This window comes from Ahaetulla prasina, chromosome 17 (assembly GCF_028640845.1).
Source record: "Ahaetulla prasina isolate Xishuangbanna chromosome 17, ASM2864084v1, whole genome shotgun sequence".
NCBI classification, from domain to species: domain Eukaryota; kingdom Metazoa; phylum Chordata; class Lepidosauria; order Squamata; family Colubridae; genus Ahaetulla; species Ahaetulla prasina.
The window spans coordinates 424,010-435,225 of NC_080555.1; the positions used below are offsets into that span (position 1 = coordinate 424,010).

An 11,216-nucleotide genomic window follows, 5' to 3' on the forward strand; every position below is an offset into this window, starting at 1 on the left:
AGCCAAGCCCTAGTCGGCCCCCGGCCTCGCAGCCTGGACGGAGCCGCTCAGGTGCCCGGGGGCGGCGATCGGGAGGGCGAGGGGCTGTCTCAGGGTCTCCTGCCAAGGGGCGGGGAGGAGGGGCAGGGGCCCTTCGGGATTCACTCCTGCCCCCTCCGTCCGTCTCTTGCAGGGCAGCCATGCCGACCTGCCCGTCTCCTCCTGCAGCCGGAGCCCTCTAGAGAGCCGCTTGCAACTGTCCTTGCTGATCCGGTGCCTCCTGCCTGGGCGCCATGTCGGACATCCTGCTCAACCTGGACACGGTGCTCTCCCAGCCGCCCCAGAAGAGCTCCGGGGGCAACAAGAAGCACCAGCGCTTTGTCAAACGCCGTCAGTTCCTGGAGCGGAAGGGCTTCCTGAAGCAGAAGCAGCTGCCCTTCCAGCCGACCCTGCCCAGGCGGGATGCCTCACTCGGCTGCTCCGCGGGACCCGACCGGGCCAAGAAGAAGCAGAGAGTGGAGGCAAAAGAAGGCAGCAAAGCCTTACCGGAGGAGGGGCCCCCTTGCCGACTCAAAAGGTCGCCCAAGGAGAGCTCTGGTTCAGGTGCTGTGGGTTCTGCATCCCGCACCTCCAGCTCCTCACTGGCTGCGGCGGCCTCCAGGAAAACTGGGTGCGGTGCTGAGAAGCCCAACGGGACCCTCTGCAGCCGGGGGGATGTTTCCCGAGCAGGCCTGTTGAATGAATTCAAGAGTGGCCTCCCTGACGCGCCGGTGCTAGCCAAGCCCAGCAAAATGGTGGCCATTGACTGTGAAATGGTGGGCACCGGGCCCGGTGGGCGCAATAGTGACCTGGCTCGATGCAGCGTGGTTGGCTACTATGGTGATGTGATGTATGATAAGTACATCCGTCCCCTGAGCCCCATCACCAATTACCGGACTCGGTGGAGTGGCATCAGGCACCACCACATGAGAGACGCCGTCCCCTTCAAGTTAGCCCAGAAAGAGGTGAGATAGGCAGCCTCTTCATCCTTTTTTAGTCCCCCCCCCCTCAGTGCCCATGTAGGGGCATCTTCTGGTTTGGGCATTGTGAGCATCAGCATCATCTCCTCCTGTCTCGGCTAGGAGACCATGGGTGCATTCGGGGGTTGAACAAGCTTCCTCTCCTGCTTTCTTTCCAGATTCTTAAGCTTCTCTCGGGGAACATTGTCATTGGCCACGCAATCCACAACGACTTCAAAGCCCTCAAATATTTCCACCCCAAATCCTTGACCAGGGACACTTCAAAAATCCCCCTGCTCAATCGGAAGGCTGGCTTTCCCGAGAATGAGTCAGCCTCCCTGAAGCGACTCACCAAGCAGCTCCTGCACCGAGACATTCAGGTAACAGGTCCTAGGCATACCTGCCCAGGTGCTGATCCCGGCTGCTCGTTTGGGAGGTGGTTCTCTTAAAACCAGGGGCTGCGTTCGGGTGTGTCCTGCAGGGAGGAAGGGGGAGAGAATGGGTGCCCCTGTGGCCAGGGAACACCTCTACAGCAGGACTTTGAATGACACCCTCAGACTTTCTTTCCTTTCCTTCCCTCCCTCCAGGTTGGTCACAACGGACACTCGTCAGTCGAAGATGCCAGGGCCACCATGGAGCTGTACAAGGTGATTGAGGTGGAGTGGGAGAGGCACTTGGCCACCTCCTCCCTCCAGGATGGACCGCCGGGCACCACGTGACGGCCCTTGGCCAAGAGCCAGCTGGCCTGGACTTGACGGAGTGAGAGCTGCAGATGCTGCAGAAGCTTTTGGAGGGGGGGGCAGAGGAGGGGAAGAAGCCGTAGCTGAGGGGTGGGGGGGGTGAGAAGGACGAGTCCATTACATTGTCTCCAGCTGAGGCCCACGTTGGTGTGTTCCTTGCAGGCTTCTTGGGAGCCAATCTTGCCCTGGGGTGGGGAGGAAGGCCTGCCTGCCAGCGCTCGAGGGGTGCTGGTGCCTCCCCAGAGATGGGGGAGGGAGCAGGAGTGGGGCTACAACCACGGAGGGGTTCCTCAACCGGTGGGATTTTTGGGCACAGCCCTCCTTGGTGCTGAAGGCTGGCGCTTTAATGCAGCCTTGGGACCTCCACCCGGCTGAGCCTGCCTTATTGAAAAGCATCTGGAAAGTGAAGCCGGGACTTGCTCCCCCTCTTCTGAAGTTTGGGAACACCCCAGCTCCAAGGACCACTCGGGATTGCTCCCTTCAGCAGCGGCCTGGGAGCCGTAAGGGGGCCCTTGTGATCTCCCACTTCACCTCCAGTGGCAGAATTTGGTCCTCCCAAGAGACGATGGGGACTTTTAATAATCAGAGCATACCTTCCAATCTTGGCACATTGTTTGTATCAGAACAGGAGGGGTGCCTGGTTTTTATGGCTTGGATTGTCGGGTGGGGGTGGGGTGGTTGGATGGGTGCAGCAATAGAAGTAGTATAACTCGTGCGCCTGGTGTGGGGGATGTAATGGGGTTTTATACAATTAAACAACGCCTGCCCCCAACAAAAAAGCTTCACCTGCCTGTATCCCTCAGGTGGCTCTTTGGGGAAAGCTGACCTGCCTGGTCTGAGCTTCTTGGCGGAAACACCCCGGTCAGCTGACTTTTGGGCTCCCCCTTGGGCTGGGGGGGGAGGGGGAGTTTGCTCCTGATGATCATATTCAAATTGATGGAAGCTGCTGTTCCTCTTGGCAGCAGCCCCAGTGGAAAGAGGGTGCCCGGAAAGGGGGCTGCCTGCACCAGGGGGTCAAAAAGGTCTTTCTCTGGGTTTGGCTGGATGTGAAACCTCTTTGGGGTAACAAAAGAGCCCCCCCCATGCATCTGTGAAAGACGAGTGGTGGTGGTGGGCTTCTTAAAAAGGGGATCCCTTCACCTGCTGGTGCCCCAGAGTCTTTCCTTCCGCTTCGTGCAGTTTGAGGCCTGCAGGGAGCTTCTTCCTGCCACTTTTGAGCTGCAGGACAGAGATCCCTGTTTCTGGCCCAGGGATCCCCTCCAGCACCTGCTCGCCACCATGGAGTGGGGGGTGCTGAGGGTCTGACAACTCTCTGCAGGAGACCATAATGGGTCTAGAAGAGTGGGGGAGGGAGCTCGGCTTTCTTTGAGGCTGCCAAGTGAGGAAGGGGAGGTGAGCGATACGGCTGGGTGGGGGGGCTTGCTGTATAGACAAAACTTTGAATGTTGCTGGTGTGATAGATTGCTCGCCTGGGGCTGATCCAGAGCGCTTTGTGGGTGGCCACTTCCTTTGCTTTGCTCTCCTCTCCCCCCTTCTTTGCTAGAGCACCATGGGCCTCCCCTCCCCACCCCAAAAGTCCTCATGTCAGCAATTAGGGATGTGCTTAGATGTAGCCCCACCCCCTCCAGATCTAGGCTGAAGGAGGAGGGTGTTTCTGTTGGCTAGAGATAATGTTCATAACAGTCAGCAGTTTATAACACTATGATAACATGAGGGCAGCCCTTTGTTAGCTTTAGCTCAGCTCTCTGCGTTCCAAACATTAAGGAATGGCCCTCAGAGGTATTAATTGGCACATCTCTTTCTTTATTCCCACAAATAACTTAATTCCTGCCGGGCTTTCCTTCTCCAAGGCAGCTTTGTAAGAAGGAGGAGGAGAACCTGTGGCATCTGGGCCCCGGGGCCAAAGCAGCCCCCTCTGAGAGCCAAACCCCACATGGACTGGCTGGGCTCAGGGGCTGAGTTAACAGGCTAAGGCAGGGGTCAGCAACCTGCGGCTCTGGAGCCGCGTGTGGCTCTTTCACCCCTCTGCTGCAGCTCCCTGTCACTCAAAATATGCGTCACAACCGCCAATGTGCGACACCCACTGGCACACGATTTATTGAGCTTTTCAATCCCTGGGAGGCCAACCATGGATAAATCCAACAAAAGAAAAGTTTCAGAAGAAAACAGAACGTTTAATTTTGTGGTTGTGTGGCTCCCGGTGTTTTGTTTTCTGTGGGAAACGGGTCCAAATGGCTCTTTGAGTGTTTAAAGTTGCAGATCCCTGGGCTAAGGGGATGGCAGGCATTTGAAAAGGAGCCTTTATCTTGGCTAATGACTAGTAAGGAGTGATTGAAAAGGGACCTCAGGCAGGCGGGGCTCAGGGTCAGGCAGGGTCAAGACCAGCAAACAGGGTCAGGAGAAGTGTCGGGAGCTCCCCCTCCCCTTTCAGGGCTCATCGGGGATTGTGGGACCGACTCCCTTCTCTGGCGTGTGCCAACCAGTTGCAATCCCAAGCGAACCCCCCCCCTCCGCCTCCCAGGCCAGTGCCTTCCCTTTGGCTCCTGAAAGAAAACTGGAAGGAATAACTTCATTCCCAGGAATTCAGGAAGTTGTTGAGTAAGCGAATGAGAGTCTGGGGAGCACAAGTTATGACTTGCTGGAGGAGCAGACAAAGGCGGGAAGTCCCCTTCTCCTCCCCTACCCCCCCCCCAGGCCCTCCGGCTCTCCTGGGGTAGTCTGGCAGGGCGGGGGGGGGTGCATTTGATTTGCAAGGGAGGGAATCCTTTTAGAGCAAAGGTGCCCCATCCCTTGCCCATCTCTGTAGGGGGGGAGGGGAGGTTGCAAGGGGGGGAAGCAAACACCCCACATCACCCCAGACCCTTCCCTGGATGCCTGATCCCCTTCTGCCTTGGACCATCATCCCTGGCCTTGCTCTTTTGGATTGGGCCTTATCCAGACTGCCTCTGATGGCCGGGAGGGGGGGGGGAAGAGAGAGAAACTGCTTCTCTTCTCTTTGGAGCCTGGGGTTCTCCGTTCTTGGCAGCCTTGAGCCACCCACCCTCCAGCCAGGCCATTTCCCGGGCATTGTCCCCAAAGCCAGAGCTCAGCCCAGCTTATTCCTTCCCGGGCTGGGCCGGGCCAGGCTCCACTTATCAGCCAGATCTAGGAGCCCACCAGAGGCCCCTGCCAGTCCTGTCCCTCCAAAGAACCCAGCCGGGTGGAAGCCTCCCCCTTCCAGGCCTGCTCTTCGGGGCTCACCCCAACTCCCCTGGGCCATTTGCAGGGCAGCTGCAAAGGGGAGCCCCACAGGTGGGCCGGGCCTTGTCAAGGCACCTTCAGGCCTTTGGACAGGGAGCTCACAGGGAGGCCCTGGCCTCAGGGCCAGGAGGGGAGGGAGTGTAAAATCCCCTGCCCTCCCCTGCAGGACTGGTGTTCACCACAGGCTCTGGAGTGCCTGCACCCTCCCTCCACCCTCCAGGGCCCTGGCATGTGTGAAGGCGGCTTCTCCAGTGGCTGCTTTTGCCACAGCTTGGCTGGACTCTGCCCGGACCATTGACCATTGTAAGGAGGCCCTTCAGCTATGAAGAGTGACCGAGTGGCTTTGAGCGGGTCCCAGGGCTGGTGCCTGTCTGCCTGCCTGCCTGCCCAGCCCCTGCGGGAACCTGCCTTCGCCTTGGAGGGAGGAAAGACCACCCAGCAACTGCCACTCAGCTCCCTGGCTGAGTGGCAGAGACCCTATAATTACTCAGAGAGGCTGAGTGTTTATGGAGATAAGTTGAGAGATGTGAGGCTAAAAATTAATACCAGGTGGAAATCTCACACTTCGGTTCTTTCTCTTTCCCCCTTTGCCCTCCAACCCACCCACCCCCCTTTCTCTCTTCCCAACCTTATGCCTTTTTTAATAATTTATCCCACCGACTGTTTCTTTAACCTCCCCTCTCCGAGAATGGAGCGGAGGACAATGGGGGGGGGGAGATGTCAATCTGGAACTTACAAAGGGTCTCTCTTCCCCCTCCCCCGCCAGCTGGCAGCCTTGGCAAATTCTGGGTCCGCCCTTCCTCTGCCCAGCTGGCGAAGCAGCTCGGGGTTTCTGTTGCTCCCCAACTCTTGAGTGGGGCCTTTCCACGGCTGACGATGGAGCTGAAGTGGCCCAAAGCAGCTTGAAATGGCCAGCTGGGATGACAGGGAAGGGCAGCCGGCAGCAGCTCCCGGGCGCTGCCTGCCCTCCAGACGGAAGTGGCCACTGGTTGTGGGGCATTTAAAGAGCTGCAACCGCCCCAGCCTCTCTGATGGGAGAGGTTGCCAAACACAACTGGCCGGGCCAGGTTGGGGACAGCTGTTCTTAATTCCGGAAAGAGGCAAGGAACAAAATGGAGACGGGAGACGGCCTCTTTGTGTAACCGAACACTTCCCACCCTGTCTTAAAAGCCAGCCATCAATAAAGCAGGAATGTCTTGTGAGTGAGGGGAGCCCCTTTGCAGGAGGGGGGGCAGAGAAAGGACCCACAATGGATGCTTCTCTATATGGATTTTATGTCTGTCCTCAATTTGGAAACAATTAGACCAGAGGTTCCCCCTTCAGGTTATATAGATGGCCAGCCATTAAAACCTGTTCTGTCCCTGTCAATCAGAGCCAGGAAGCCCCCCCTTGACACCCCCCCTTGCCTCCAGATGGCAGTCCGGCCCCCTCACTGACAGATAGAGACCCAGAGATGTTGTTGCTCTTTCAGCCTTGGGGGAAGCTATCCAGGATTGTTTAGTCAGAAAACCTTGGTTAAGCCAAGGGGCGGCTTAGCCAGCTGACTAAGCACTGACTAATTTCCTGGACTTGTAGCTTTTGCCTGGGGTAGACTGCTCCTGAGCTGGGTGTTTCATTGCCTTGGACTTGCCCTTTCTGGAACCTCTTCATCTTAACTTTCTGAGCCCCCCATCACTGCCCCCCTCCACCCCCTGGAGATCTGGGGAACTTTCTAGGATAAGAGAAAGCTCCTGCCTTAATTTGCTGTCCCCACAATGGGCAACGGGATCCCATTCAGGCAGCGACAAAGACCCACCCCCAACGGGCCTCAGCCTGAACCCCGACCGGCTGCGGGGCTCTGCTGAGGGGCACCAGGAGGGCAGGCAGCCACTGGGGCGGGAGGGGGCAGCCTTCCAGGGCAAGGAAGGGGCCCACATTCCTTCCCCCTCTCTCAGCACTGCAGCCTCCTAATTGGAAGGGTCTGTGGCTGCCGGCTGAACTCCGGTGCTGCCGCCGCCTCCTCCTCCTCCTCTTTGCAGACCCTGAGAAAAAATCCTTTGCCATAATCACATTAAGATGAGAAAATTTGCCCGGCTCAGAAACCGGAGAGCTTTGGATATGGAGCCTTTTCTTCTCCTTCCCCAGGAGGCTTTATCTAGCCAGGGGGAGATTAAGGAAGGGGGCTCCCTTTATGGGGAGGTGGTAAATTAATGCTGGGTTTGCCTACATCTCCAGGTGACTCAGGCTGTCCAGTCCCCAGATGAGACTGGAGCCAAGGGGGGAGAGTTTCCGTCTCACCCAATGGCTGGGTAAACTGAGGAATATCCAGAAGGGATTCGCTCCCCCACCCAGCCACCCACCCCTGTGAGTCACTCATCATGGCTTCCCCCCTTCTTCCTTGGCTGCCATCCAGCCTCTGCCATGGGGGGGGGGCTTGGGCATCCTGTGGGCACTCCATCTCCACCTGGGGCTTGGCATGGGAAAAAGGTGGAGCTGGATTGGTTCCCACCTGCCCCCCGCCTCCCCTGCAAAAGGCTCACGAGGGCTTTTATCTCCCAGCATTGAGACTTTGGGAAAAAAGCGCCTGGCTGTGATTTTACTCTAGCAGCGGAGAGTAACTTAACTTAATCTAGACATCCCCAAAATGGACAGCGGGCTCCCTTCGTGGGACAAGAGCGTGGCTAAAATGGTGGTTTATTGTCAACAAGCCCTCAGTTGGCCAGAACAAAGGAGCCGTTTAGTTCAGTGGTTCCCAACCAGTGTGCCGCGGCACTAAGGGGTGCCGTGAGATCTTTTGAGGGTGCCGGGAACTTTTGAGCTACGGAGATTTTAAATATCTATTTCCTTATAAGGGTGCCGGGAACTTTTGAAAGGCTTTCCAAGGGTGCCTCAAACAAGAAAAGGTTGTGCCTCAAACAAGAAAAGGTTGGGAACCACTGGTTTAGTTCTTTGCTTCACCCATCAGAGGAGAACTTTCCCTGCTAACAAGCCCAGCTTTGCTCTAGGTGTCCGTCCGCTTTCTGATGTGCTTGCCAGAACCCCGAGGCTCAGGGCTGACCATCGTCCTGGTCCAAGGTCTGGGAGGCAGCGGACACCCTCTTGTGGGTCACTTGGCCTCATCTGGCCTGGGGTCCAAGGGCCCGGCGAGGTCCCACGCTAGGTAGGCTCCGTTCAGCCCCTTGCCACGGACTGGCCTCCTGCCCTGCCGCTTCTGCCACCCCCTCCCTGCAGCAGCTATTCCAGAGGGTCAGCCTCTCCTGCCAGCCCACCTGGAGAGGAAGAGAGGGTGACGTCTCCTTCCTGCCCCTCATGGCCCTTGGTCGGCCGGCTCCCTCATCCTCACACCCTGCAGCAGCCGGACTCCTGCTCTCTCTGGCTTGGCTGGGCTTCCAGGAGGCTGGAGCGGGCAGGCAGGGAGGAGGCTGGGAACAGGAGAGGAAAGGAAGGGGGAAATGCTGGGGGAAGCCAGCTGCCCACAACCTTTCCCTCCCGGCCAGCACCTGTGGCTGTTGGGGGGTGACACGGGGGGGGGCTGTATGTCCCCAAAGCCTACCAAAAGGAGAAGGGGATACAGCCAATTAATCTTGCAAAAGTCAGTCAGTATAGCTAATCAATAACATATAAATCATGATTTATTAACATCATGTGCCCCACCCCATTCCCAGCAACCAGTTTTGACTTTCCTGTGGCCTTGACTTCCTAATCTGGCCTATCTCTAGGGCTTGCATGTCTGATTGTGCTGCCTCTGAATCAGCAGTGGGGGGGGGGTGTCTGCCTCAACGGCTTCCAACTCCTACTTCTTCCATGCTCTCACCCTCCTTGCCTGCCCAACGGAGGGCCTGGCATAATCTCTACCAAGGTGTCTTCTCCATCCTCAACAGTGGCAGAATTTGGGTGAAAGAATTGTAAGTTGCGAGGGGGAGGCAATTGGGAGGCTGCTCAGGGTTGCAGCTCAACAAGAGAAGCTGCCTACAATGCAATTTGGCATCTGTGTCCTTCTCTCCTTTTTTGGTCTGTCCCGTATCTTGTGCCCCATAGAAACCAGAGCCTTGTGGCCCTCCTCAGAACAGGGCTTTCTTTTCTGCAAAGTGGGGCCAGCCGGGTGTGACTTCCCCAGCCTCAGACGGTTGCTTGGTCAGGAAGCGGCCGTCCCAGACGGGGGTTTTCCATCAGCATGCGGAAGAAAACTGGGGAACCGGCCAGATTTCCCTCTTTCGATGTGTGTTTGGTGGGGAAGCTGGTTTTGAACCGAAGCCACTGCAGCCCCCTTCGTCCCTCCCACCCCCCCAAGCCTCCCTCTGGTATTTCACAGGCAGGCAGGAGGATTTCTGCCTGGAGCCAATTAGGTCCAGATTCTGCTCATCTAATCATCCCCACATTTCAGACCCTGGAAGTTTTGCTGGGAAAAAGGCAGCCTGGCCCACGGGCCCCCAGCGGCTTTTGGCTCCCCTCCCCAGCTTTGTGTCTCTGGCGCCGCTTCCTACTCCTCTGGAGTGGGGCAGCCCTCGGGAATCTTTGCAAGAGACAAACGTCACCCTCTTTTTTGGTGGGTTTGGTTTCAGCCGGGCTTTGCTGGGGACGATGGGTTTGCTGGGCTGAGCGACCCTCCCTCGTCTCTGTTTCTGGAGCGATTCTGCTTGCAGCAAACCTCAGAACAGTGATGGCGAAACTTTTTGGCACCAAGTGCTGAAAAGGTCGCACAGAAACATCGCACCCACACGCACACACTTGTCAGGGCTGCGCTCCGGAAAAGCGAAACTTCCAGGTTCTAGCACGCATGCGTGCCCGGTGATCAGCTGGCTGGCCTGCATGCGCGGGCCGGTTTTCAGCACTGCTACGCACGAAGGGATCGCGTTCCAGAAAAGCTGAACTTCCAGGTTCTAGCACGCAGGCGCACCCGACAATCAGCTGGCTAGCGCACATGCACCCACTAGTTTTTGGCACTGCCACGCGCATGAAGGACAGCTGATCATCGCACACACATGTGTGCCAAAAACCCAGAAGACAAACAGGCAAGGCTGTGTGTGCCAGGCGACATGGCTTCGGGTGTCACTTTGAGCATGCGTGCCATAGGTTCACCATCATTGGCTCCGAAAAAGCAGGCTGATTGATCCAGGGGCTAACCAGGAAAGCTTCAGGCTCTGGGCAGGATTGCATCTTGTCTAGATCACCCTAGGGTCAAATCCAGGCCAAACCCCTGCAGCCTGGCACGGCTCTTAATGGAAGCAGAGCTAGAAGAACCAAAGCCAGAGGCTCCGTCCTGACTTTGGATGGGCCTAGTCAAGGGACAGAGATGGGCCCTTCCAGCCTCTCTCCCCCAGAAATGGGGGCATTTGCATTGCCCCCTCCAGGTCTTGTTCCTCAGAGCTGAGAGGAGGGGAGGGGAGGGGAATCAGACCGTAGGGCTGGCAAAGGCCCTCCAGGTCATCGGGTCCAACAAAGGGCACCGAGCTGACAAATGGGCAAGCAAGTAGAGGGTCTTTTGAAGAGTGGCACGCCCCCCCCCCATAAAAGATCTGACTGAAAAAAACAACTGGGCTGTCAAGTGGGTGAGAATAATCGTTTAATGCCTCCATTACACAGTGTGTGCATGTGTGTGTGTGTGCCCGCTCACCCCGCCGGGTTGCTCAGTCATGCATGGCATGTTACTTGGGAGGAGGGTGAACGCTAAGCAAACAGAGAGGAGATGTCTTCAGGCTCTTCCTTGCTTCCCTTGCCAAAGCACGCACACACACACACACACACACACACACACACGGGGGCGGGGGGGGGGGAGAATACCCACTGAAAGGACTAAGCAGGGAGATGAGGCCAGCAGGATTTGGGGCTGGGCTGGAAGACAAGGGGGGGACTCCATGTGGGCTTCATTCAGACACCTTTTTAATGGGGGCAGGATAAGCCCTGCAGGGACCCTCAGCAGCGCCAGGCCGCTCCTTCCCAACTGCACAAATATTGGCTAAAGCCCAAAGAGAACAGGAGTGCTTGACCGGCCCTGCCCAAGGCCGGTTCCTGCCTCCACTCTCCCTTTTCCTCTCTGCCCTGCCTCACTCGGCCTTCCTGCCCCAGGGAGGGGGGGGCTGGGGGTTTGGGACTGCAAGGCCTCCAGGGATGAGGTTTACAACCCAGGAGCCTTTCCTGAAAAACTGACTAGCCCAAGAGTGCCGGTCAGTTGCTCTGCTCAATTTCCTGGGCGCTCGGGCTTTCCAACATTGAATGGGGGTGGGGGGGGTTTCTGCACCCCTTCCCTGGATGGTGGCTGGGCTGGGCCTCCCTAGAGGAA

General features: G+C 57.4%; 1 protein-coding gene across 1 annotated transcript; it reads left to right on the plus strand.

Moving 5' to 3' along the window:
- Positions 1-172: 172 nt before the first annotated feature.
- LOC131186488 (interferon-stimulated 20 kDa exonuclease-like 2) lies at positions 173-1,795 on the plus strand. The gene is made up of 3 exons (XM_058160124.1): positions 173-983; positions 1,157-1,357; positions 1,565-1,795. Exons 1-3 carry the CDS (start codon positions 273-275, stop codon positions 1,694-1,696), a joined length of 1,044 nt encoding a protein of 347 aa, XP_058016107.1. The 5' UTR covers positions 173-272; the 3' UTR covers positions 1,697-1,795.
- Positions 1,796-11,216: the final 9,421 nt, after the last annotated feature.